General features: G+C 39.7%; 2 protein-coding genes and 1 long non-coding RNA gene across 9 annotated transcripts; 2 read left to right on the top strand and 1 right to left on the bottom strand.

The window, feature by feature from the left end:
- Positions 1-280: 280 nt before the first annotated feature.
- Positions 281-26123, bottom strand: LOC125557112. Its single transcript, XR_007305174.1, has 2 exons — positions 25502-26123; positions 281-1797 (listed from the first exon to the last, which is right to left on the bottom strand). It is a non-coding gene; the product is annotated as an uncharacterized LOC125557112 (long non-coding RNA).
- LOC5504516 lies at positions 1864-3986 on the top strand. 2 transcript variants are annotated; one of them, XM_048719413.1, is made up of 5 exons: positions 1864-2027; positions 2267-2407; positions 2746-2926; positions 3225-3442; positions 3754-3986. In XM_048719413.1, the coding sequence occupies exons 1-5, from the start codon at positions 1975-1977 to the stop codon at positions 3911-3913; spliced, it is 753 nt and encodes a 250-aa protein (XP_048575370.1). In that variant the 5' UTR covers positions 1864-1974; the 3' UTR covers positions 3914-3986. The 2 variants fall into 2 exon arrangements, with proteins under 2 accessions (XP_048575370.1, XP_048575371.1); XM_048719414.1 differs by lacking the exon at positions 1864-2027 and adding an exon at positions 2037-2180.
- Positions 4333-27150, top strand: LOC116604486. Of its 6 annotated transcripts, none has more exons than XM_048719409.1 (22): positions 4333-5049; positions 5742-5875; positions 6003-6032; positions 6120-6149; positions 6751-6807; positions 7323-7364; positions 7650-7688; positions 7821-7874; positions 7997-8053; positions 8153-8194; positions 8337-8381; positions 8489-8536; positions 8752-8790; positions 9325-9372; positions 9744-9868; positions 10698-10795; positions 10969-11039; positions 11569-11658; positions 11986-12104; positions 12462-12515; positions 12806-12863; positions 26994-27150. In XM_048719409.1, exons 1-22 carry the CDS (start codon positions 4832-4834, stop codon positions 27074-27076), a joined length of 1581 nt encoding a protein of 526 aa, XP_048575366.1. In that variant the 5' UTR covers positions 4333-4831; the 3' UTR covers positions 27077-27150. The 6 variants fall into 6 exon arrangements, with proteins under 6 accessions (XP_048575366.1, XP_048575365.1, XP_048575364.1 ...); XM_048719408.1 differs by lacking the exon at positions 26994-27150 and adding an exon at positions 13221-13452 and having other exon boundaries at positions 4338-5049; XM_048719407.1 differs by lacking the exon at positions 26994-27150 and adding an exon at positions 13218-13452 and having other exon boundaries at positions 4359-5049.
- Positions 27151-27788: the final 638 nt, after the last annotated feature.

Below are 27788 nucleotides of genomic sequence, written 5' to 3' on the forward strand. Positions count from 1 at the left end.
ATACCACAATTTAAAGCCGATCCCAATATTGAAATACTCCGCCTATAATAACACATTGGGTTAGGCATAGGTTTCAGATAACTACGATCTCTTTTGAATCAATGGCCCTTTGTCAGTATTATATAGTATTCTGATCACGGATTTTTCATTTTGTTTGTAAATTACTAAGTTATTTGGTCTAAAATTCACCGGAAGTGTTGATTTCACATGCCTTTGTAATTGCTCTATTGTAAAAGGTGAACCCTTTATGGGTCGACATCTATCATTTTTTTTCTTTTTCGCTTCGTACTGATCTAGTATTGTCATTTTACTTATCCGATATTTTTAGCCTAAACTTAAATTTTCTGAATTAAAAAAGACCTTCCACATTTATTTAGAACAGCCAAGCGATGGGTTTGAGTTTAAAATCACATGCAACAGATTACATGCTTGGCACACCGGTAACGAAGCGTAAGTTTATGAGAAATCAACAGTTCCGGTGAATATGAGCGGCGAAGATATCCACCCTTATAAAAGTCAGGTATATTTTCCCATTGGAGTAAATAAAAAACTAGATTCTAAATCTGTATCCGGAGAAAATGAATCGCGCATTCTTATCGACATCAACCAACATACATTTAAGTGTCTCAGGCATTTTCACCTCCCCACTACGTCGGCTTCTTTACATAACGGCTCTAAAGACTCGCGCACCCAGAAGTAGAACAGAATCATTTTCTCTCTAGCTGCATAGCTTACCTGGGTATAATCGAGAAACTATCCTTTGCATAGATAATAACTATTTCTTTAGCGCGCCCGCTTCTTAATTGCCGTTTGTTCCTTATTCGGCTCGCGCGCGATTCGCCGGCCATTGTTCACTACTCTATTGTAAATACAACCCCTCAACCGGCTTTGTTGTGCATTACTTTCAAGAAGAACTCATATTCCATTGTATTACATTAGAGTTCTAATTTTATTTTGAATGAAATAAACGGTCATTTTACCATTACACCATTGCAGTAAAATAATTAAATCACATGAGCGGCGGATCAATACATATATTCCCCTAGGACGTTAACTCAGACGTTATAAAATACAAATGGAAATAGAGATGGAGTACCATCTAACAACGCCATACATTATAGCAAATCGATATACCCATTGTATTTAATTTGCCAAGTAAAATAAAACAAACGTTTCCCAACCGCATTTCTAGGAAAAAAAAAAAAAAAAACGAGCGGGCAATCCTCGAGAAGCAAGGCGACGCGGGCAGCGTTATGAGACGCGAAAGAGCGAGGCGGCGCGGCGGAACGGCGAGGAGAAAGTGGGGCGGGTAGCTTTTATTTGTATTTCCTGTATTTCCTGTACCATTATTATTGATCTATCCACAATGGACCTCCAAAAGGATTTTTTTGACTGGCTCCATATCATAACGCCAACAAAAGCAAATACGAATGGAGTTTTTCACTGACGAAGGCTAAGGGAACGTCTAAAATCGCGAAAAAAGGTTAATTATAGGAGTTTGAAAATTAGCAAATGTTGAAATTTTGAATCGGCCCTAAAAAAAATGACGCCGGCGAGGACGAATATTTGTATTTGTTAACTTGGCCTAGTCGAGTCCATTTGTTAAAAAAACTCGCTAGTAGTTCTTGCTTTGTAATAATAAAAGAATCCAGGCTTCCCGTGAGGAACTCAAGATCACGTGTGCTAGGCTAGGCATGTTGCTGCTCGTGAGTGGTGATAGACGGCTGCGCAGGAGACTAGAGAGGTGACCACGCCAGCACACTCCTAAATTTCCGCTAGGTTTGTCTTGATCTGAAACTGGAACGGAAGTCGGTGATCCCTCATATATAGTTTGTATAGAGTCTACTTCCCTAGTCAGCGTTGTTACAGCATTGGGTAAAAAAAGATCTCAACAAAGCGTTTGGATAGAATATAGTATAGTATTGCATACGACTTCTATCTGTGATATTCTCTATTCAGCACGTAGCAATTAAAATGCAAGAAAACGTTGGAGCGACTAATGCCAGTGTGTTCGGCTCAAAAAACAGGCTCAGAAACTAGGAAAATCTTTTCTTATCAGAGTGAATCGTTCTAAGATGCAGAATTTATTGTGTCTATAATACTTAATTGGTATTATGCTTCACCCATATATACACATTGTGTTTTTTAAGGCTCTGCCACAACTGAAAATAGATTTAAAGGTGAAGAGTGCACGGCGGTTGTCGGTTGTGCGGGCAACAATGACGCACATAAAAATTATACCTGTATCCTTGTTTTATTTTTAAAGGGGAAGCCCTGCTGAGGAGTCATGTTCTGACTGCATGGAGATTGTGGGAAGCCTAAAAGACCACAAGGCAATATGCTGTGGAAGGATGGTGGAATGCCCTTTTCCACCCCCTGGATCCAAGGCCAGCCACAAAGTGAAATTGTGAGTCACTAAGTACTGTAAAACCTAATAGTAGAACTCCGCATTTTTGAACGCGTGCTCTATCCTTTTTTTCCTTGGGATACTACGTGACCATATTTTACCTGATATATCAATATATCAATAAAATAATTTGAATCATGTTTTCAGAAGTTTCGGCAAATGCTACCTTTATCTTTTTTTCAACTGTTTATGTTGGTAATTATCTACTGCTAAAGGTAGAAACAAAGATTGTGCATTATAAATTAAAGGAATCGTAGATGCTTTTATTTTACAGTTTATCTTTGTGGAAGATTAATATAATTACTTGATGTTATCTTATGTATTTTCAAATTTTACAGAATAGATGTGAGCAGACATATGAAGATTTGCCCGTCAAGAGCAATTGAATGTCCCATTGCCGGGTGTCGGTTTATCGGAAATGAGAGCGAGATGGCGGAGCATAATTTTACAGCGGCTGATAGCCACCTCAAACTTCTGCAAAAAGAATGCAGAACGCTCCGAAAAGCAGCGTTAGTAAAGGTTTGTAAGAATTGTAGTTTCCCAGCTGCTATGGCAGTAGTGTAGTCCTTCGCGTAAGGCTCACGCGTGCCCGACACAAAGGACAGCTGCGCAGGAGACTAATAGCAGTATAAAACCGGTCTCCCGACTAAGAAAATTGAAAAAAAGAAAGAAAGCACAAGAGTCAGCTTTTTGGCTGGTTTTCGAAAGTGATTATTTTCTCAGCTTGCCAATTTGGAAAAGGGGGTTTTAGAAGTAGTAATTGTGGTTTAGGAAATAGTTGCTACCATAATTTACTGTTCTTACTTTACTACTTTAGTTTGAGGAGCTAGACAAAAACTACAAGAAAGTAGAGGAAGAGAGGTGGTCTCTGGAATGGACAATAAAAAAGGAGCGTTTGGCGGCAGATAACCCCATATTTTTCAGCCCCGCCATAGAAAGAGAAAACAGCCAAGTGTGGAGGGCTTTCCTGACTGTGAAGGGTGCTATTGGCCTTCAGCTGGTCAAAGCCCCATCTCCGGTTGTCGCTAAACTTGCGTAAGTAACGATTGATATTATAATAGCATGCGAAATAATTCCCAAGTTATGTCTGAAATTTTAAAATATACGAGTATAACCATTGAATGTACAACAACCACCTCGCATTGTGTGTTACACTTTTACATGCTTGTTGTCTTTACACGATATTCCCACAGTTTGCCGGGGAATGCATTTTTGTAGAGGTGGCTTATAAGTGGAAGCGCATCATTGTGGTCCTGTTTATATCACCGGGGAGGGGGGTCTCCAAATGGCTACATTACTTTATCAAAATGCTGCTATTTCACTAATGCAATCTATCAATCCCGCAGGATACGGAATGGGGACATAAACATGAACATCGAGGAGGAGTTCGTAGCGCCTGGCACCCTACTTGGCGTGAGGGCTGAAGCCTTTGAGAAATTAAATTTCAGTTCTGGAAGAGTTATGTTTACGTTTGGAATTATTACTTATGACTTCATTAGTAACTAACGTTTTTTTTGAAAATTAATAACTTGTCGCATATGTGTTATAGTGTTATAAAAATAAATATCAAAATTTTAAACCTGTTTTGTTTCTTCTGCGTAGGCTCTATTTCCACCCGTCGCTAAGTCTCGTTTTGTCTGCGGGTCCACAGAAATGAAAGCTAGAACCTACTTGCACTACCCCTAGCCTGCGTAGCGGTTCAAGGGAGAGAGACGGGGGGAGGGGGGCTTAGAGAAGAAAAAGCGAGCGCCTCTACCTCTCCCCTTCCCTTGAGCCGCCACTACCTAACTACCCCGGGTTGAAAATCTAAAATTAATTAAAAAAGGTGGTGATCGTCGGCAAAATATATTTTAACACTTAGGAAAAGCACTACTAGCCTGCATGCAGCCGGAAATAGTTCTATTATTACCGTAATAACGGAACTATTTCCGGCTGGACGCAGGCTAAAGCACTACTAGCATCAACATGTTTTGCAGCTTAATTTTAAGTACAAAAGCGCCGATCGAGTCGATGGAATAGGAAGGTGTCTTAGGCTGCTAGCATGGCTCTCGTCTGACCACGGAACGCCTAGTGTGTCCGAAATCAGTATTTAGAACTACAACCGGGCTATGGGATTACAAGACGCCCCCCCTCGGGCTATCGACATTCCTTTCAATCTTCATACAAAGAAGTACCGAATTTCCCCTTCCTACATAACGCCCTTGGTTCCCGAATATGCTTCCTACGCCTAGCCTGCGTGCATCCGGGTTCGAAGTTTTTACTCTGTAACAGAGTAAAAACTATGATACCGGATGCACGCAAGCTACGCCGGCTTATTGGTCCTGTTGACCGAGTCTCATATTACACGTCACATGTTATGTCCGCTTAAGCACGGTTCGGAAGGTTCTTGATCAGTGTGCGAGTTTTTACGTGGAAGACGAAGCTATGAGAAAAGCAAAGTGTACCTCACTGAGAACGATCTTTTTGTCCGAAAAAGACCTAAATTTTAATTGCGTGCCCAGAGGGAGCAGGCTGAAACAGGCGGAGCGAGAGGGGAGAGTCCAAACCTTAGACCTGGCCACCAATCACTCCAGCGAGGATGTCCTAAGCATCCTAAAATCAAAATTTCCGACGCTACGTAATGAACTGGAGTTGCCAAAGAGGTAAGTGTCTTTGCAAGTACACGTATTGCCTTTCTTATCCCAGTATTGATGTCATATAATTCGCCCCTGGCCTAAGTTACAATCCGTTACAATGCGGTGAAGCCATTTCAAGGGACAAGTTATTTGTTGCGTAACGAATTCCTCTTTGTCGTTTTCACCGGGTAAACTCCAAGTGTAAGAAACAAAACTTTATTTCTGTGAATTAGAAGTTTCGTGTACCAAATAGTTAACGACGGAAAATTTAAACCATATTAAAATGGTTATATTTCAAATGCGCTTCTTGTGGTAAAATGATAGCCAGAACATGTATTACACATGTCACCGGATTTCCGGTGCTATTAAGCCCACTCTATTACAGTAAAAACCCATTTATATAAGACCAGGGAACTATTCCCTGATAAGGCCAAGCTCACTCCCGCGTAATTTTTGCGACAGCAGCTTTAAAAACATATATATTTTTAACTAAAAGCCCTTTTCACATTCTATAGACATCTGCTTTCTATAAGTGAAGAAACACTCGCTTTCTATTCGACGAAAAAAGATGGTCAAAGGGCGCCTATTGGGTGGGGTCGCTTATTTGAACGCGTGCGCGTATACGAATCATCGAAAGTGGCGATTAATTTGGGACCACTGATTGGAAAGCTGGTTTATAGATGTATATTGCTTTTGAACGCTTTTGTCATTCATTCCAGACTTCAGTTCCTTCAGCCAGGGGCACAAGGCAACAACGGCTGGAATGTTGCCTTTTACGGGGTCCCTACTGGCCAGGAAATTTACAATGCGTTCAATCGAACGAAAAGGATGTATTTCTGTCTAAGGACAAAAGGTAAGAGAAGAGCTTAAAAAACTAAGTGCTAAAAAACTTTATTGCATAAGTAAGTCTACATGATTCATTGCAGCATTTAGAAAACAAATCAAATTTCATGTATCAATTTGTATCATTTTGCGAGCAGATTTAAGCAGCAGCACCACCCCAACACCAGGTAAGGCCCCCTTTGTCAGTTATCTAAACTTATTTTCTCTAAACTCAATAAGTGCTATCATTAATAAAGAATATAATTGAATAACAGGGGCGACCAAGAAGTCATCCCCAAGGTCATGTGAGTACAGTTGAACCTCTATTATGCAATTAAGCAAACGTGTGTGGTCACCAAATGATTGCATTGTATTTTACCTCTATTAAACCCAGGGGGGGGACTCAACTTATTTTGGGGCAGGGCTGTGCACCCGAGGTCTCCAAAATCTGACCCTATCAGAGACCAAAAATCCTCAAATTTGTATTCCCTACCAGAGACCTGAAATTACATACCCTACCACAGATCTACTGTATAGATGCTAGGATTGACATGCAAAGGACACCGACAAGCCTGATACTGATAACAAAGTGTGACTGGTATAAACACTTGTTAAACCACTGTAGGTTATGTTTACACCATATGATAATTGACTCTCCAGTGCTATTGTTTACAAAGGTGGTCCAATAAGTCTAATAAAAAATCACTGTCAATCAAATGGTGTTTAAATAAATTGTCTTTTTTGCTTAATGTGGCAATGTGTGTATTGGGCAGCCATACTGACAACTTTGCCCACTCTACCAGAGACCGACAAGCGAAAAAAAGATACCCTATCATAGAGCCCAAAAACCCTACCCTAAACTTGTAAAATACAACATCTTAAACTGTATTTTTTTTAAATGAACAGCAAAAAAAGGGAAGATGATATTCAAAGATATTGCAAATGGCAAAGCTGCATTTCCGGGTAAGATTATTTGAGATGAATTTATTAAAATTGTATCCAAGATGCTTTTTTGAAAAAATTAATAGATCCTGGGGATTTGATCTTGCTAAGAAATCGGAGAGGCAGATTTTCTCTCTTATTTTCTACCCAACTCTACTGCCCCTTGCATAGGCTTTCTGCTTAGTCCCCCCTCCCCCCCTCACACACATATGGCGCCGCACCGAAACATACAGTACTGTACCTGAATATTTTTTTTCACTCTCTTTCATGAAATAGTGTGACAACGACCGTAAATTTTCATAAACAAATTTGATGGACTGAGCTTTTTTTGTTCTGGGGGAGGGCCATAATTTTTAGACCCCATTTTTGGGGAGGGTAGAGATTTTTGAACCCCAAAAAATTCAACTTAGAAGCCCTCCACACCTCCCACCCCCCAAATAAATATTGACCCTTCCCTAAGAAACAAAGAATAGAAGGGGGGTGCTGCTGGAGTCTATAATTCTATTATTATTCACTTTTCAAACTGTTTTATGTAGCCACCAGTGATGAAGGTGACGACAGCGATGAATATAATCAACGTGAGTTTGCATTATTTAATCGGGCAACCACATTTTGAACATGAAAATAAAAAAAATGAATTTCTTATTCTCTATTTTTTCAATCTTTGACACTTTCACCTATATATATAACAGCTCCTGTAAAGTTGAGCACTATTTCGGCTCCCAGTGAAAGACTTCAACTGGAGTATATATATATATATATATATATATATATATACCATCATTTAGCTTAAAGCACACATACTTCTTCTATAAAAAAAAACACTAGTTATGGTAAATAAAAAAGTTTTTTTTATGTTCTAGCACTAAGCACTCCAATAAAGAAAACAGATTCCTCTAAAGGTGAATATGATCTACAACAATTTATGATGACAACACAATTTGATTCTTAATCATCTATAAAGTACTAGACTATTACATTTTTCTTTTCAAGTAGTTCCTCTTATAATAAAATTAAAAAAGTTTTTTCTATAGTCCTTAGTATAAACCCTCCTGGAAAAGGCAAGAAACCTGAAAAGCCCTCTAAAGGTGAATATAATAAACATCTTGTTATCTACAAAACCCACCATATTATTCCCTTATTATACATATATAAAGATTTAGCTATTCAATGCTTTTTTTAAATATAATTGTTATTCTTGTTTTTATAGTCCACCTCAGAGGTAGTCCATCTTCATCCCCTTCTAGTGGGGACGACCTTGTACCTGGTAGGACCTGTTATAGCCTATATTTTTCCCCTAATGCTGGTTTCCATTCAAAAATGTTGAATAAGAAAACAAAATCATAACCATTTCTAATTTGCATAGTTCTTGAATACAAGGAAGTCAAAGAGAAGAGCGAGTTGAATGGTAAGCAAGGGCACATTTATTGATTTCTTTCTTTAGTTAATTCCTTTTATCCTAGAATTTCTCTGTATTATAGGAATCCACTACAGTGCAGATACAATGGAGATTTTAATGATGATAAAACAATTTTTTTTTTATCTTCTAGCCCTTAGCAACCCTGGAAAGGGAAAATCAACGGATCCCTCTAAAGGTAAATATGAATATATCTTATTATCTACAAAACCCAAGTAAATTCTAAATTATACATAAAGATTAAGCCATATGTAAGTTTTCTTTTTAATTCTTGTTTGATTGTAGTCCATGACAGAGATCCATCACCCTCCTCCAGCGATGAATATAATCAATGTGAGTTTGCATTATTTAATCGGACAACCACATTTTAAACATGAAAATTAAAAAAATGAATTTTTTCCCTATTTTTTCTATCTTTGACACTTTCTTATATATATATTCTAACAACTTTTGGTCATAGTATTGATTTCTATTGGCTTTTTCACTTTCTACATTTCAATCGACGGCACGAGTTATAATAAATAAAAAAGTTTTTTTCTATGTTCTAGCCCTCAGCACTCCCATAAAGAAAACAGCGTCCTCAAAAGGTGAATATGATTCACAACAATTTATGATGACAACACAATTTGAGTCTTAATCATCTATTGAATACTAGTAGTTCCTATTATATAAAAAAAAATGAATATGTCTTATTATCTACAAAACCCAACAAAATTTCAAATTATACATAGAGATTTAGCCATATGCAAGTTTTCTTTTTAATTATTATTTTTGTTTGATTTGTAGTCCATTAGACAGGGTTCCCATGACAGAGGTCCATGGAATCACCATTATTAATTTGCATCATAAATGTATTACAAATCATGAAATAGTATTTTCATTGCACATCTTTCTCTTTTGTCATCTCACTTTTCCTATAATATCTCTGTATCATAAGAAATTATTTAAGTGCAGATATTCAGTGCAGATACTGGTGGGGTGGTGGTCCTCTTATTGTTATAAAATAAGCGTTATACTGTGGAGATCCTAATTATTATAAAATAACTGTTTCCTATGTTCTTCTTAGCAAGTGGATATGGAGAATGCCCCCATTGACAATTAGTTGTATTTTTTTTTTTCAGGAGAATTCTTAAAGGAAATAAATTTGCACTCAAGTTTTGGAGTTGTTGGTAAGAATTCAAATCAAACGCATGCTAATAAAACCAGGGGAAAATCAATACATGGTTTGCTTTAAGTTTTATTTTGTGCAACTCTCTGAAAAGAGAGTAGTTTTTGCATAGTTTAATTAATCAGCTAATATGAGAGAAACAGAGGAACAGAGGAAAGTAAGGAAAAAGAGCTGCCATATTATTATACAATCATTTTACTATAGAGATCCATTATACTGTATTAATTTTAAATTTAATTGCAATAGTTTAATTGCTTTATGAAGGCCACTTGTGTGTTTGAAATAGTATATCATTTATGTTATAGCTTCAATACAAATTTCTCATTATACATATTGTTGGAATTGTAATAGGCAATGGTTCTTTTTATTTAGTTGGAACAGTAAGGGAGGATGAGTATGAGTTTGGTTTTCTGAACCAAAGCATCACAAAGGGCCAGATGTGGTATCACACACAGGCACTTGGGGACCTGTGTGTGGTACTCGAAAATTACCATCAGGTACAGTAAAATAAATCTGTGTGTGAGAACCTAGATTTTCTCCTTTTGGGCAAAAGAGGTTCTTATATTTTGGGGTACTTTAAATTAAGGCATACCGAGTTGCAACACTAGGATCCATAAACTACAGAAGTATGTATAGATACAAAGCCACCTTGCTATTATAGAGATATCCTACTGTATGTATCTGCAATCTCATCGTTATGGAAGAGCAAAATGTTTAACATATTTATATTTTAAAGCCTCATAATTTCTTTCCTTTTCTCGTGGAGTGACTTACCCTGTTTCCGGAGCATGGAACTTCTCTATTTAGAGACGTTCAAGGCTCTGGAACAAGGGTAGGAGCGACCATCATATAAAGAACCTTTAGAATTTTACAATAAAGTCTATTATTTCTGCCCATATGTTCTTAAACAAAGACCCGCACTTTGAAAGAGCTTAGCTCCGCCCCTTTTCAGCTGAATAAAATTCAGACTTCAAGATGACAACACACTGTGTGGATATTTTTTTGTTGTGTTATCATTAATAATTTGAAGCTCATTTTACAAATGGACTCATTCTTCAAGTTTTGATTGGTCCGGTATCCTGACCACACGAGATCCAATAAAAAACCTCTTGACTTGCTAAAACAAAATTCGCGGGTAAGCTCACGGAACGAAATGGCTGTACGGTCGGTTTTCGCCTGAGTCGTCACATTTAGGGTAATAACTTGCCATATTACTGTTTATGTTAGTTTCATCATCATTTTCTTGCACATATTCTTGTATATAAAACATCTACAGTATTATAGTTTTCCCAAAATTGTGTAACAATGGAATGATGCTTTGTTTAGGCATGTATACAAGCCAAGTACTCTGGCAGATCATTGCTTATCTGCTCAGGGGTTGAACCAGATGAGCCAGCCAACTACATGCTGGCAAGTTTCTTCAGGTAAACACTATAGTCATGGATAAAATGTCAGCAATCAATAAAATTGAGTTAAACCCCAACAATGTTGTTTAGCATTACTACAAATCTTTACTCGGTTTGCTTCTCAGCCTCTTGACCCATGTTGTTCAAAATGTTTTTATTCAAATCTAATACTGTTGGCTATGTTTTATTAGGGATGTCGAAGACTTGGAGGTCAAACCTCTGCTATGTGTGTGTTTCGAAGGCACAGATGATGAGAGGGCAGGTATAGTATTTTTAATGATGCAACTGTATCTTAATGAATATTATTGGGGGGGCTGTTAAAATGTTAAAGGACAAAGCATTTTCTTAACAGTAAAAAAGGCTTCCTTCCTATTGAAATCTAAGCTATGTTTTCAACATGTTTTGGTGCTGGATTGAGTATGGATTATTCTGAGTTTTATGTACTCAAAGTTTGGCAATCGAGTCTCCATGCCTTTCCAAACTTGATTTAGTTTTAACATATAAATTTCCCCATACTGTAACATTTCTTTATTAACCACTGACAGATAGCAGCCCTTACTGCCTGTGCCTAAAGGAGGATGCAGTAAATCTGCATCGCATGTAACAGTAAAAGTCCTACTTAACTGGAAAATGTCTTATACTGTATTATCAAGAATTAGTGTAAATAAAATGCAGCTCTGGAAAGCTCTAGCACCTTTTGCTTTTGCCTCCTCTTTTAAACATTCACAAGAGCCACTATGTTCCAAAACACACTAAGGGTTTAGTCATTCCCTCTTGTAAAATTTTTTTAGTATCCAGAAATCATGGCCATGGGAGGGAACCAATACTGTTGGTGTTGCGTGCTATTGGTTCCAACCTAGGAGTTGTTGCCCGTGCAGAAGGTTGGTACTTAAAAGATTATCATTCAGAGTTGCATTATTGCTGTGCACTATTGGCAGCAAAATTGCTCCCACCCAAGCCTCAAATAATGGCCCCCTTAGTAAGGGGAGATGTAGGGACGATGTTGTTTACTCTGTTTACTGTCCCAAGTTGTTTTGACGTCAATTTGATGTTACTCAAAAATTTTAAGACATATTTGCACTGTAAAATGTACTGTATAACTGAATGGCTTTTGAAAACAAGGTGCACATCACATCCAATAATTCAAATATTTAATTTTCTTCTATTTTATTGATGGCCCATTAACATCACAATTTATTCTTTAATAGATGTCAATCTCAGCACTTTTGATGGAAGGGTCATCCTCAAAGCCCTAAGCATAAAGGAAAAAAAGGAAAAAAAGAAAAAGAGAAGGAATAAAGACAACAAGAAAACTGTTGATCACAAGGTGGGTAGGAGATGGAATTTTATTTTCAATGTGTTTGTAAGCCTATGCTGAAGCTCAACCTCACACACTATGCTGATGATATAATCTTTTTGCAGATGTTGTGCCATTAGCCTATAAATAACAACGAAAAATTAAGGTCGTAAAAAAATTCAGGCAAAAAACTTCACACAATATTGTTAATTGTTCCATTTCCATTTTTGTTACACTTTACTGTAATTTTGGTCCAGCTAAAGAACGGAAATAACTTGTTTCTTCGGACTCTTTTTTATAGAGGTTCAAGGTTCCAACTGAATCATCATTTCTAACTTAGCTTATTTTATTAATAATTGTTTTTGGGCTTATTTTTTGCCTCTCTAGACTGGCTATGATCCTGACATGGATTCTAAATCAGATACGGGCGAAGAGCATGAGGTAAAGTGAATATATGACCAAAAACATTGAATGAAAAAGATTTTTAAGAATAAGGACGTATTTACTTTTGTCTCATGATCTACATTTTACAAATATTTTTTTTTCTATATATGTTTGTACTTTGTTTCTAGATGTTGGTTATTATTATTGTTTTGCCTATTTAATCAATTATGAGGCTTTAAATAATTGTCTACCAACCTCAGTTATTTTTTTAACAAATGGTGAATAGGATCTGGGGGAATACCAGTTTATACTTTTCTAAGTACTAACAGTTTGTTTGTATTGAATAGGTTCACTTCAAAAGTGAATTGTTGCAGACTTTCATAGGGGGCAATGACACCACAATAGGTAAGTCGATAGACAGACCACATATGAAACATGGAAGCAGTTTATTCATTGCACTCATTTTTCAAGAATTTGTTTAAGCCTTAAGGATTATTCTTGCAGTTTACAAGTGCCTGCACTATTCATAGTGGAAAACAATTATCCGTACTACAATATTGGTCTGAGCCCAGGCTATCTTTATAAGTTGAAAACAATTACATCAATTGTATCTGTACATGATATTCAGTTTACTATACAGTACAGCAGATTTGCAAACACACAAACTTGATCGATTACAAGTTTTTGGACAATAGTAATTGTATGGGAAAAACAATATGATTGGATAAACATAAGCTAAAGAAACATTTTCTCTTTTAGAAGAAAACAACAAGCAACTCATGAAAAGAAAAGCTAGGGGCAAAGCAAGCAGAAAAGCAAAGAAGTTCAACAAGGGGAAAGATATTTAGTAGTTGACACCAAAATTGGCAGTAGATCAGTAATTATAAATGAGTAGTTTAGTTAGATACTCAAGACCTCATCATCATTTTAGTTGCACTTGTACCAAAGCTATTGAGTTTTTTTCACAATAGAAAATATAGGACAAAAATGAAAACATGAACATCAAATTATTTCAAAGCGATCTGAACAGGACAGTCCTGCTGGCTGTCTCAGATGCTGGGTTCTTTATATAGGATTAGCCTATATCTGGACAGGGCTTTGGTTTTAGTCCAAATTTCCTATTGATGCCGGTTAATTTTTGCCATAGTCCTGCTGGCTGTCTCAGACGCTGGACTCCTTATATAGGATTAGCCTATATCTGGACAGGGCTTTGGTTTTAGTTCAAATTTTCTATTTTTTTAATTTTTGCCATAGTCCTGCTGGCTGTCTCAGACGCTGGACTCCTTATATAGGATTAGCCTATATCTGGACAGGGCTTTGGTTTTAGTCCAAATTTCCTATTTATGCCGGTTAATTTTTGCCATAGTCCTGCTGGCTGTCTCAGACGCTGGACTCCTTATATAGGATTAGCCTATATCTGGACAGGGCTTTGGTTTTAGTCCAAATTTTCTATTGATGCCGGTTAATTTTTGCCATAGTCCTGCTGGCTGTCTCAGACGCTGGACTCCTTATATAGGATTAGCCTATATCTGGACAGGGCTTTGGTTTTAGTCCAAATTTCCTATTGGGGCCGGTTAATTTTTGCCATAGTCCTGCTGGCTGTCTCAGACGCTGGACTCCTTATATAGGATTAGCCTATATCTGGACAGGGCTTTGGTTTTAGTCCAAATTTCCTATTGATGCCGGTTAATTTTTGCCATAGTCCTGCTGGCTGTCTCAGACGCTGGACTCCTTATATAGGATTAGCCTATATCTGGACAGGGCTTTGGTTTTAGTCCAAATTTCCTATTGGGGCCGGTTAATTTTTGCCATAGTCCTGCTGGCTGTCTCAGACGCTGGACTCCTTATATAGGATTAGCCTATATCTGGACAGGGCTTTGGTTTTAGTCCAAATTTCCTATTTATGCCGGTTAATTTTTGCCATAGTCCTGCTGGCTGTCTCAGACGCTGGACTCCTTATATAGGATTAGCCTATATCTGGACAGGGCTTTGGTTTTAGTTCAAATTTTCTATTTTTTTAATTTTTGCCATAGTCCTGCTGGCTGTCTCAGACGCTGGACTCCTTATATAGGATTAGCCTATATCTGGACAGGGCTTTGGTTTTAGTCCAAATTTCCTATTGATGCCGGTTAATTTTTGCCATAGTCCTGCTGGCTGTCTCAGACGCTGGACTCCTTATATAGGATTAGCCTATATCTGGACAGGGCTTTGGTTTTAGTCCAAATTTCCTATTGGGGCCGGTTAATTTTTGCCATAGTCCTGCTGGCTGTCTCAGACGCTGGACTCCTTATATAGGATTAGCCTATATCTGGACAGGGCTTTGGTTTTAGTCCAAATTTCCTATTTATGCCGGTTAATTTTTGCCATAGTCCTGCTGGCTGTCTCAGACGCTGGACTCCTTATATAGGATTAGCCTATATCTGGACAGGGCTTTGGTTTTAGTTCAAATTTTCTATTTTTTTAATTTTTGCCATAGTCCTGCTGGCTGTCTCAGACGCTGGACTCCTTATATAGGATTAGCCTATATCTGGACAGGGCTTTGGTTTTAGTCCAAATTTCCTATTGGGGCCGGTTAATTTTTGCCATAGTCCTGCTGGCTGTCTCAGACGCTGGACTCCTTATATAGGATTAGCCTATATCTGGACAGGGCTTTGGTTTTAGTCCAAATTTCCTATTTATGCCGGTTAATTTTTGCCATAGTCCTGCTGGCTGTCTCAGACGCTGGACTCCTTATATAGGATTAGCCTATATCTGGACAGGGCTTTGGTTTTAGTTCAAATTTTCTATTTTTTTAATTTTTGCCATAGTCCTGCTGGCTGTCTCAGACGCTGGACTCCTTATATAGGATTAGCCTATATCTGGACAGGGCTTTGGTTTTAGTCCAAATTTCCTATTGATGCCGGTTAATTTTTGCCATAGTCCTGCTGGCTGTCTCAGACGCTGGACTCCTTATATAGGATTAGCCTATATCTGGACAGGGCTTTGGTTTTAGTCCAAATTTCCTATTGAGGCCGGTTAATTTTTGCCATAGTCCTGCTGGCTGTCTCAGACGCTGGACTCCTTATATAGGATTAGCCTATATCTGGACAGGGCTTTGGTTTTAGTCCAAATTTCCTATTTATGCCGGTTAATTTTTGCCATAGTCCTGCTGGCTGTCTCAGACGCTGGACTCCTTATATAGGATTAGCCTATATCTGGACAGGGCTTTGGTTTTAGTTCAAATTTTCTATTTTTTTAATTTTTGCCATAGTACTGCTGGCTGTCTCAGACGCTGGACTCCTTATATAGGATTAGCCTATATCTGGACAGGGCTTTGGTTTTAGTCCAAATTTCCTATTGGGGCCGGTTAATTTTTGCCATAGTCCTGCTGGCTGTCTCAGACGCTGGACTCCTTATATAGGATTAGCCTATATCTGGACAGGGCTTTGGTTTTAGTCCAAATTTCCTATTTATGCCGGTTAATTTTTGCCATAGTCCTGCTGGCTGTCTCAGACGCTGGACTCCTTATATAGGATTAGCCTATATCTGGACAGGGCTTTGGTTTTAGTTCAAATTTTCTATTTTTTTAATTTTTGCCATAGTCCTGCTGGCTGTCTCAGACGCTGGACTCCTTATATAGGATTAGCCTATATCTGGACAGGGCTTTGGTTTTAGTCCAAATTTTCTATTGATGCCGGTTAATTTTTGCCATAGTCCTGCTGGCTGTCTCAGACGCTGGACTCCTTATATAGGATTAGCCTATATCTGGACAGGGCTTTGGTTTTAGTCCAAATTTCCTATTGGGGCCGGTTAATTTTTGCCATAGTCCTGCTGGCTGTCTCAGACGCTGGACTCCTTATATAGGATTAGCCTATATCTGGACAGGGCTTTGGTTTTAGTCCAAATTTCCTATTTATGCCGGTTAATTTTTGCCATAGTCCTGCTGGCTGTCTCAGACGCTGGACTCCTTATATAGGATTAGCCTATATCTGGACAGGGCTTTGGTTTTAGTCCAAATTTCCTATTGGGGCCGGTTAATTTTTGCCATAGTCCTGCTGGCTGTCTCAGACGCTGGACTCCTTATATAGGATTAGCCTATATCTGGACAGGGCTTTGGTTTTAGTCCAAATTTTCTATTGATGCCGGTTAATTTTTGCCATAGTCCTGCTGGCTGTCTCAGACGCTGGACTCCTTATATAGGATTAGCCTATATCTGGACAGGGCTTTGGTTTTAGTCCAAATTTCCTATTGGGGCCGGTTAATTTTTGCCATAGTCCTGCTGGCTGTCTCAGACGCTGGACTCCTTATATAGGATTAGCCTATATCTGGACAGGGCTTTGGTTTTAGTCCAAATTTCCTATTGATGCCGGTTAATTTTTGCCATAGTCCTGCTGGCTGTCTCAGACGCTGGACTCCTTATATAGGATTAGCCTATATCTGGACAGGGCTTTGGTTTTAGTCCAAATTTCCTATTGGGGCCGGTTAATTTTTGCCATAGTCCTGCTGGCTGTCTCAGACGCTGGACTCCTTATATAGGATTAGCCTATATCTGGACAGGGCTTTGGTTTTAGTCCAAATTTCCTATTTATGCCGGTTAATTTTTGCCATAGTCCTGCTGGCTGTCTCAGACGCTGGACTCCTTATATAGGATTAGCCTATATCTGGACAGGGCTTTGGTTTTAGTTCAAATTTTCTATTTTTTTAATTTTTGCCATAGTCCTGCTGGCTGTCTCAGACGCTGGACTCCTTATATAGGATTAGCCTATATCTGGACAGGGCTTTGGTTTTAGTCCAAATTTCCTATTGATGCCGGTTAATTTTTGCCATAGTCCTGCTGGCTGTCTCAGACGCTGGACTCCTTATATAGGATTAGCCTATATCTGGACAGGGCTTTGGTTTTAGTCCAAATTTTCTATTGATGCCGGTTAATTTTTGCCATAGTCCTGCTGGCTGTCTCAGACGCTGGACTCCTTATATAGGATTAGCCTATATCTGGACAGGGCTTTGGTTTTAGTCCAAATTTCCTATTGGGGCCGGTTAATTTTTGCCATAGTCCTGCTGGCTGTCTCAGACGCTGGACTCCTTATATAGGATTAGCCTATATCTGGACAGGGCTTTGGTTTTAGTCCAAATTTCCTATTGATGCCGGTTAATTTTTGCCATAGTCCTGCTGGCTGTCTCAGACGCTGGACTCCTTATATAGGATTAGCCTATATCTGGACAGGGCTTTGGTTTTAGTCCAAATTTCCTATTGGGGCCGGTTAATTTTTGCCATAGTCCTGCTGGCTGTCTCAGACGCTGGACTCCTTATATAGGATTAGCCTATATCTGGACAGGGCTTTGGTTTTAGTCCAAATTTCCTATTGATGCCGGTTAATTTTTGCCATAGTCCTGCTGGCTGTCTCAGACGCTGGACTCCTTATATAGGATTAGCCTATATCTGGACAGGGCTTTGGTTTTAGTTCAAATTTTCTATTTTTTTAATTTTTGCCATAGTCCTGCTGGCTGTCTCAGACGCTGGACTCCTTATATAGGATTAGCCTATATCTGGACAGGGCTTTGGATTTAGTCCAAATTTCCTATTGGGGCCGGTTAATTTTTGCCATAGTCCTGCTGGCTGTCTCAGACGCTGGACTCCTTATATAGGATTAGCCTATATCTGGACAGGGCTTTGGTTTTAGTCCAAATTTCCTATTGGGGCCGGTTAATTTTTGCCATAGTCCTGCTGGCTGTCTCAGACGCTGGACTCCTTATATAGGATTAGCCTATATCTGGACAGGGCTTTGGTTTTAGTCCAAATTTTCTATTGATGCCGGTTAATTTTTGCCATAGTCCTGCTGGCTGTCTCAGACGCTGGACTCCTTATATAGGATTAGCCTATATCTGGACAGGGCTTTGGTTTTAGTCCAAATTTCCTATTGGGGCCGGTTAATTTTTGCCATAGTCCTGCTGGCTGTCTCAGACGCTGGACTCCTTATATAGGATTAGCCTATATCTGGACAGGGCTTTGGTTTTAGTCCAAATTTCCTATTGATGCCGGTTAATTTTTGCCATAGTCCTGCTGGCTGTCTCAGACGCTGGACTCCTTATATAGGATTAGCCTATATCTGGACAGGGCTTTGGTTTTAGTCCAAATTTCCTATTGGGGCCGGTTAATTTTTGCCATAGTCCTGCTGGCTGTCTCAGACGCTGGACTCCTTATATAGGATTAGCCTATATCTGGACAGGGCTTTGGTTTTAGTCCAAATTTCCTATTTATGCCGGTTAATTTTTGCCATAGTCCTGCTGGCTGTCTCAGACGCTGGACTCCTTATATAGGATTAGCCTATATCTGGACAGGGCTTTGGTTTTAGTTCAAATTTTCTATTTTTTTAATTTTTGCCATAGTCCTGCTGGCTGTCTCAGACGCTGGACTCCTTATATAGGATTAGCCTATATCTGGACAGGGCTTTGGTTTTAGTCCAAATTTCCTATTGATGCCGGTTAATTTTTGCCATAGTCCTGCTGGCTGTCTCAGACGCTGGACTCCTTATATAGGATTAGCCTATATCTGGACAGGGCTTTGGTTTTAGTTCAAATTTTCTATTTTTTTAATTTTTGCCATAGTCCTGCTGGCTGTCTCAGACGCTGGACTCCTTATATAGGATTAGCCTATATCTGGACAGGGCTTTGGATTTAGTCCAAATTTCCTATTGGGGCCGGTTAATTTTTGCCATAGTCCTGCTGGCTGTCTCAGACGCTGGACTCCTTATATAGGATTAGCCTATATCTGGACAGGGCTTTGGTTTTAGTCCAAATTTCCTATTGATGCCGGTTAATTTTTGCCATAGTCCTGCTGGCTGTCTCAGACGCTGGACTCCTTATATAGGATTAGCCTATATCTGGACAGGGCTTTGGTTTTAGTCCAAATTTCCTATTGGGGCCGGTTAATTTTTGCCATAGTCCTGCTGGCTGTCTCAGACGCTGGACTCCTTATATAGGATTAGCCTATATCTGGACAGGGCTTTGGTTTTAGTCCAAATTTCCTATTTATGCCGGTTAATTTTTGCCATAGTCCTGCTGGCTGTCTCAGACGCTGGACTCCTTATATAGGATTAGCCTATATCTGGACAGGGCTTTGGTTTTAGTTCAAATTTTCTATTTTTTTAATTTTTGCCATAGTCCTGCTGGCTGTCTCAGACGCTGGACTCCTTATATAGGATTAGCCTATATCTGGACAGGGCTTTGGATTTAGTCCAAATTTCCTATTGGGGCCGGTTAATTTTTGCCATAGTCCTGCTGGCTGTCTCAGACGCTGGACTCCTTATATAGGATTAGCCTATATCTGGACAGGGCTTTGGTTTTAGTCCAAATTTCCTATTTATGCCGGTTAATTTTTGCCATAGTCCTGCTGGCTGTCTCAGACGCTGGACTCCTTATATAGGATTAGCCTATATCTGGACAGGGCTTTGGTTTTAGTTCAAATTTTCTATTTTTTTAATTTTTGCCATAGTCCTGCTGGCTGTCTCAGACGCTGGACTCCTTATATAGGATTAGCCTATATCTGGACAGGGCTTTGGTTTTAGTCCAAATTTCCTATTGATGCCGGTTAATTTTTGCCATAGTCCTGCTGGCTGTCTCAGACGCTGGACTCCTTATATAGGATTAGCCTATATCTGGACAGGGCTTTGGTTTTAGTCCAAATTTCCTATTGGGGCCGGTTAATTTTTGCCATAGTCCTGCTGGCTGTCTCAGACGCTGGACTCCTTATATAGGATTAGCCTATATCTGGACAGGGCTTTGGTTTTAGTCCAAATTTCCTATTTATGCCGGTTAATTTTTGCCATAGTCCTGCTGGCTGTCTCAGACGCTGGACTCCTTATATAGGATTAGCCTATATCTGGACAGGGCTTTGGTTTTAGTTCAAATTTTCTATTTTTTTAATTTTTGCCATAGTCCTGCTGGCTGTCTCAGACGCTGGACTCCTTATATAGGATTAGCCTATATCTGGACAGGGCTTTGGTTTTAGTCCAAATTTCCTATTGGGGCCGGTTAATTTTTGCCATAGTCCTGCTGGCTGTCTCAGACGCTGGACTCCTTATATAGGATTAGCCTATATCTGGACAGGGCTTTGGTTTTAGTCCAAATTTCCTATTTATGCCGGTTAATTTTTGCCATAGTCCTGCTGGCTGTCTCAGACGCTGGACTCCTTATATAGGATTAGCCTATATCTGGACAGGGCTTTGGTTTTAGTTCAAATTTTCTATTTTTTTAATTTTTGCCATAGTACTGCTGGCTGTCTCAGACGCTGGACTCCTTATATAGGATTAGCCTATATCTGGACAGGGCTTTGGTTTTAGTCCAAATTTCCTATTGGGGCCGGTTAATTTTTGCCATAGTCCTGCTGGCTGTCTCAGACGCTGGACTCCTTATATAGGATTAGCCTATATCTGGACAGGGCTTTGGTTTTAGTCCAAATTTCCTATTTATGCCGGTTAATTTTTGCCATAGTCCTGCTGGCTGTCTCAGACGCTGGACTCCTTATATAGGATTAGCCTATATCTGGACAGGGCTTTGGTTTTAGTTCAAATTTTCTATTTTTTTAATTTTTGCCATAGTCCTGCTGGCTGTCTCAGACGCTGGACTCCTTATATAGGATTAGCCTATATCTGGACAGGGCTTTGGTTTTAGTCCAAATTTTCTATTGATGCCGGTTAATTTTTGCCATAGTCCTGCTGGCTGTCTCAGACGCTGGACTCCTTATATAGGATTAGCCTATATCTGGACAGGGCTTTGGTTTTAGTCCAAATTTCCTATTGGGGCCGGTTAATTTTTGCCATAGTCCTGCTGGCTGTCTCAGACGCTGGACTCCTTATATAGGATTAGCCTATATCTGGACAGGGCTTTGGTTTTAGTCCAAATTTCCTATTTATGCCGGTTAATTTTTGCCATAGTCCTGCTGGCTGTCTCAGACGCTGGACTCCTTATATAGGATTAGCCTATATCTGGACAGGGCTTTGGTTTTAGTCCAAATTTCCTATTGGGGCCGGTTAATTTTTGCCATAGTCCTGCTGGCTGTCTCAGACGCTGGACTCCTTATATAGGATTAGCCTATATCTGGACAGGGCTTTGGTTTTAGTCCAAATTTTCTATTGATGCCGGTTAATTTTTGCCATAGTCCTGCTGGCTGTCTCAGACGCTGGACTCCTTATATAGGATTAGCCTATATCTGGACAGGGCTTTGGTTTTAGTCCAAATTTCCTATTGGGGCCGGTTAATTTTTGCCATAGTCCTGCTGGCTGTCTCAGACGCTGGACTCCTTATATAGGATTAGCCTATATCTGGACAGGGCTTTGGTTTTAGTCCAAATTTCCTATTGATGCCGGTTAATTTTTGCCATAGTCCTGCTGGCTGTCTCAGACGCTGGACTCCTTATATAGGATTAGCCTATATCTGGACAGGGCTTTGGTTTTAGTCCAAATTTCCTATTGGGGCCGGTTAATTTTTGCCATAGTCCTGCTGGCTGTCTCAGACGCTGGACTCCTTATATAGGATTAGCCTATATCTGGACAGGGCTTTGGTTTTAGTCCAAATTTCCTATTTATGCCGGTTAATTTTTGCCATAGTCCTGCTGGCTGTCTCAGACGCTGGACTCCTTATATAGGATTAGCCTATATCTGGACAGGGCTTTGGTTTTAGTTCAAATTTTCTATTTTTTTAATTTTTGCCATAGTCCTGCTGGCTGTCTCAGACGCTGGACTCCTTATATAGGATTAGCCTATATCTGGACAGGGCTTTGGTTTTAGTCCAAATTTTCTATTGATGCCGGTTAATTTTTGCCATAGTCCTGCTGGCTGTCTCAGACGCTGGACTCCTTATATAGGATTAGCCTATATCTGGACAGGGCTTTGGTTTTAGTCCAAATTTCCTATTGGGGCCGGTTAATTTTTGCCATAGTCCTGCTGGCTGTCTCAGACGCTGGACTCCTTATATAGGATTAGCCTATATCTGGACAGGGCTTTGGTTTTAGTCCAAATTTCCTATTTATGCCGGTTAATTTTTGCCATAGTCCTGCTGGCTGTCTCAGACGCTGGACTCCTTATATAGGATTAGCCTATATCTGGACAGGGCTTTGGTTTTAGTCCAAATTTCCTATTGGGGCCGGTTAATTTTTGCCATAGTCCTGCTGGCTGTCTCAGACGCTGGACTCCTTATATAGGATTAGCCTATATCTGGACAGGGCTTTGGTTTTAGTCCAAATTTTCTATTGATGCCGGTTAATTTTTGCCATAGTCCTGCTGGCTGTCTCAGACGCTGGACTCCTTATATAGGATTAGCCTATATCTGGACAGGGCTTTGGTTTTAGTCCAAATTTCCTATTGGGGCCGGTTAATTTTTGCCATAGTCCTGCTGGCTGTCTCAGACGCTGGACTCCTTATATAGGATTAGCCTATATCTGGACAGGGCTTTGGTTTTAGTCCAAATTTCCTATTTATGCCGGTTAATTTTTGCCATAGTCCTGCTGGCTGTCTCAGACGCTGGACTCCTTATATAGGATTAGCCTATATCTGGACAGGGCTTTGGTTTTAGTCCAAATTTCCTATTGGGGCCGGTTAATTTTTGCCATAGTCCTGCTGGCTGTCTCAGACGCTGGACTCCTTATATAGGATTAGCCTATATCTGGACAGGGCTTTGGTTTTAGTCCAAATTTCCTATTTATGCCGGTTAATTTTTGCCATAGTCCTGCTGGCTGTCTCAGACGCTGGACTCCTTATATAGGATTAGCCTATATCTGGACAGGGCTTTGGTTTTAGTTCAAATTTTCTATTTTTTTAATTTTTGCCATAGTCCTGCTGGCTGTCTCAGACGCTGGACTCCTTATATAGGATTAGCCTATATCTGGACAGGGCTTTGGTTTTAGTCCAAATTTCCTATTGATGCCGGTTAATTTTTGCCATAGTCCTGCTGGCTGTCTCAGACGCTGGACTCCTTATATAGGATTAGCCTATATCTGGACAGGGCTTTGGTTTTAGTCCAAATTTTCTATTGATGCCGGTTAATTTTTGCCATAGTCCTGCTGGCTGTCTCAGACGCTGGACTCCTTATATAGGATTAGCCTATATCTGGACAGGGCTTTGGTTTTAGTCCAAATTTCCTATTGGGGCCGGTTAATTTTTGCCATAGTCCTGCTGGCTGTCTCAGACGCTGGACTCCTTATATAGGATTAGCCTATATCTGGACAGGGCTTTGGTTTTAGTCCAAATTTCCTATTGATGCCGGTTAATTTTTGCCATAGTCCTGCTGGCTGTCTCAGACGCTGGACTCCTTATATAGGATTAGCCTATATCTGGACAGGGCTTTGGTTTTAGTCCAAATTTCCTATTGGGGCCGGTTAATTTTTGCCATAGTCCTGCTGGCTGTCTCAGACGCTGGACTCCTTATATAGGATTAGCCTATATCTGGACAGGGCTTTGGTTTTAGTCCAAATTTCCTATTTATGCCGGTTAATTTTTGCCATAGTCCTGCTGGCTGTCTCAGACGCTGGACTCCTTATATAGGATTAGCCTATATCTGGACAGGGCTTTGGTTTTAGTTCAAATTTTCTATTTTTTTAATTTTTGCCATAGTCCTGCTGGCTGTCTCAGACGCTGGACTCCTTATATAGGATTAGCCTATATCTGGACAGGGCTTTGGATTTAGTCCAAATTTCCTATTGGGGCCGGTTAATTTTTGCCATAGTCCTGCTGGCTGTCTCAGACGCTGGACTCCTTATATAGGATTAGCCTATATCTGGACAGGGCTTTGGTTTTAGTCCAAATTTCCTATTTATGCCGGTTAATTTTTGCCATAGTCCTGCTGGCTGTCTCAGACGCTGGACTCCTTATATAGGATTAGCCTATATCTGGACAGGGCTTTGGTTTTAGTTCAAATTTTCTATTTTTTTAATTTTTGCCATAGTCCTGCTGGCTGTCTCAGACGCTGGACTCCTTATATAGGATTAGCCTATATCTGGACAGGGCTTTGGTTTTAGTCCAAATTTCCTATTGATGCCGGTTAATTTTTGCCATAGTCCTGCTGGCTGTCTCAGACGCTGGACTCCTTATATAGGATTAGCCTATATCTGGACAGGGCTTTGGTTTTAGTCCAAACTTCCTATTGATGCCGGTTAATTTTTGCCATAGTCCTGCTGGCTGTCTCAGACGCTGGACTCCTTATATAGGATTAGCCTATATCTGGACAGGGCTTTGGTTTTAGTCCAAATTTCCTATTGATGCCGGTTAATTTTTGCCATAGTCCTGCTGGCTGTCTCAGACGCTGGACTCCTTATATAGGATTAGCCTATATCTGGACAGGGCTTTGGTTTTAGTCCAAATTTCCTATTGGGGCCGGTTAATTTCTACCATAGTCCTGCTGGCTGTCTCAGACGCTGGACTCCTTATATAGGATTAGCCTATATCTGGACAGGGCTTTGGTTTTAGTCCAAATTTCCTATTGATGCCGGTTAATTTTTGCCATAGTCCTGCTGGCTGTCTCAGACGCTGGACTCCTTATATAGGATTAGCCTATATCTGGACAGGGCTTTGGTTTTAGTTCAAATTTTCTATAGATGCAAGTTAATTTCTACCATAGTCCTGCTGGCTGTCTCAGACGCTGGACTCCTTATATAGGATTAGCCTATATCTGGACAGGGCTTTGGTTTTAGTCCAAATTTCCTATTGATGCAGGTTAATTTTTGCCATAGTCCTGCTGGCTGTCTCAGACGCTGGACTCCTTATATAGGATTAGCCTATATCTGGACAGGGCTTTGGTTTTAGTCCAAATTTCCTATTGATGCCGGTTAATTTTTGCCATAGTCCTGCTGGCTGTCTCAGACGCTGGACTCCTTATATAGGATTAGCCTATATCTGGACAGGGCTTTGGTTTTAGTTCAAATTTTCTATAGATGCAAGTTAATTTCTACCATAGTCCTGCTGGCTGTCTCAGACGCTGGACTCCTTATATAGGATTAGCCTATATCTGGACAGACAGTTCAAATTTCCTGTTGACACTGCATTGCACTATTTATTCATTCATTATTTGCTTACCTAGCATTCTCACGTGAGACTCAGTTGCCATTGACACATGTGGTCCTAACATGTTAAGTTTTCCCACTGACTTTGCTTGCAATGACTTCGAGCAAGAAATCTTGGGCGCCATTATCACAAAGACAAAAAAGTGAAAACATGTGTTCAAGATATGTAATAAGCTTATCTGGGAACTCTACTAAAAGATTCAAGGCAAAGGCTATCGAGCTCCAGGGAGACTGCTTGATAGTCCAGCTGCGAAACAACGTTTGTTTGTTTGTATGCAAAAAAGGAATTGAATTGTGATTTCAGTTTGCTTTCCTGGTACGAAAAATCATCCAAATGCATGAATGAATGAAACTTGAATTGCTTACCTATCATTTTCACTTCGGACTCAGCTGCTTAGTTGCGATCAGATGCAAACTCTTGTGAAAAGTTGTATTAGTTTGAGCCTGCTGACATGACGGAAAAACCTGGAACACGGGCAATTCCAGATAAAGAGAGAAGACACGATTACTTACAATGGCTATAGGGACAGTGCTGAATAACGCATGCGCGTGCTCTGGCGAAAACAAGCACAATCGTAGTGTTAAAACATTCGAGAAAAGGTACGAAAGGTTGTCGCTGATTTAACTAACTGTACAGCATTAAAACCATACTGTTCAAAAGATGACAGATTTTTTTGATAATGAGGAAGTCATAAAGAAAATTATAGCCTTAGGTTTGGTATAGTTTTCTTAGTATTCGCCAAAATGTGACAGTTCGCAGGTAAAAAGCTGCCATTTCAAAACAAAAAGGATGGTTTAACCGCGCGGTACTGGAACTAGTCTTGCGTTTTTCAGCACTGGCGGCTATAGGTTCCTTGTTCTACGAACTGATTTTCAAAACACAAATGACGTGAGGCCGAAGTGCACATAAGCAGATTTTGGCTTTTTAAGATAATTTTTCCCTGTGCATCAGTTCAGGGACGAAAAGCTCAAATTTCAATGACACTACAAAAAGTCGCATCAATTTAAAAAAAAGTCGCACTTGATATTTTGTTTGCTATAAGTTACTAAGTACTCAGAGAAATTCTCCGCCTTACTCGATGTGAAATGGGCTTATTTGAAGCGTCACGTCATGTTTTTCCGTCATGTCGAGCCTGCTGCATATACCGCTGTGCAGCCAATGGCCACTGCCTGTGGTCAGTTCGGGCACGTAACATAGGGGTGTAGATGTCCGCTAAGCAACTAAGAAGCACCTATCATTCAGTGTTGCTTTTAGGACTGATCGATTTAGGCGGTGTCATTCCAGTTGAACAAGTGTGTTTTTTTTTGACACGTTAGTACAGCCCCCTGTGACTTAGTGTGATCAGTGTTCAAGGTTATAGATGATATTTGAGAAAACGTGTTAATGCTTTATGGAAATATATTCACTGAAACTCTAAATGCAAATATTGGCACTGTTCAGTCCGGTCACTATCCACCATTAATTGTGGATGGTGACCGGCCTTTTCGAAATTTGTCTTTTTCAGATCTCAGAGCCGAAGAGAGGACCTCGTCGACTCACTCGATTGCCTCGGAAGGCAGACCTCAATCACGAGACAATACGTCATAATAAGGATCTGATTTTTAAAGATTATTTTATTATGTATACTTATTTGATAATAAAACAGTGTTAGTGTGACAGCCTTTTTCTTTTGGCCTTCTATTTTATGGGGTGCGTGTAGCTTATTGGATACTGTACGCTAATGTGATTTACGGTGTTTTTAGATTAGTTCTTCTTCTCGCGATGTTATGGAAATAAAAATGGAGCTCGCACGTAATTGTTTCGGATCCCGACCTTATGTTCACAGTCTTAGTAAAATACTACGAAAAGCAACATCTCTCCTTTTTTCAATAAATTGTGAAGTACTTTTGTGTAGAAGTATTGATAAACAAACCCGCGCACAACATTATTAATAATCTATTGTACTGATTACGTTTTTACAAAATTTAAGACTGAGGCATCTGTTAAAGAACTTATAGCGTTCTGTTCTTACACATATTTATGGTCCCTCTTTTTACTCAAACTCCTATTTATTTTTTGATTTCGTGTGTGGGAGGGCGAAAAGAGATCGCCGATGTCTAAACGGGATTAATAGCAGGCACGTTCCCAGGATTGGCAGAGAGGGGTTGCGTAGTCATAGGCATCGTATAGAAAAGCGTATTATTTGAAGTTTCACGCGATCATAAATTCAACATTTTCTTCTTTTTTTCCCCTTTTTCAATCGTGAAGGATTTACAAAATCGTGGAGGACTTTCAAAATAGTGAACGATTTCAAAAATCG

Source organism: Nematostella vectensis, chromosome 12, assembly GCF_932526225.1.
Source record: "Nematostella vectensis chromosome 12, jaNemVect1.1, whole genome shotgun sequence".
In the NCBI taxonomy this organism is placed as follows: Eukaryota; Metazoa; Cnidaria; class Anthozoa; order Actiniaria; family Edwardsiidae; genus Nematostella; species Nematostella vectensis.

What these genes read in the sequence shown, in the direction of transcription:
- LOC5504516 (XM_048719413.1), top strand. Translation starts at nt 1,975, where the DNA reads ATGCAAGAAAACGTTGGAGCGACTAATGCCAGTGTGTTCGGCTCAAAA. An exon ending in GCCAGCCACAAAGTGAAATT is followed by an intron (nt 2,408 to 2,745) that starts GTGAGTCACTAA and finishes CAAATTTTACAG; the next exon opens with AATAGATGTGAGCAGACATA. An exon ending in CCGGTTGTCGCTAAACTTGC is followed by an intron (nt 3,443 to 3,753) that starts GTAAGTAACGAT and finishes TCAATCCCGCAG; the next exon opens with GATACGGAATGGGGACATAA.
- LOC116604486 (XM_048719407.1), top strand. Translation starts at nt 4,832, where the DNA reads ATGAGAAAAGCAAAGTGTACCTCACTGAGAACGATCTTTTTGTCCGAA. An exon ending in ACCTGAAAAGCCCTCTAAAG is followed by an intron (nt 7,875 to 7,996) that starts GTGAATATAATA and finishes TTGTTTTTATAG; the next exon opens with TCCACCTCAGAGGTAGTCCA. An exon ending in TGGGGACGACCTTGTACCTG is followed by an intron (nt 8,054 to 8,152) that starts GTAGGACCTGTT and finishes TAATTTGCATAG; the next exon opens with TTCTTGAATACAAGGAAGTC.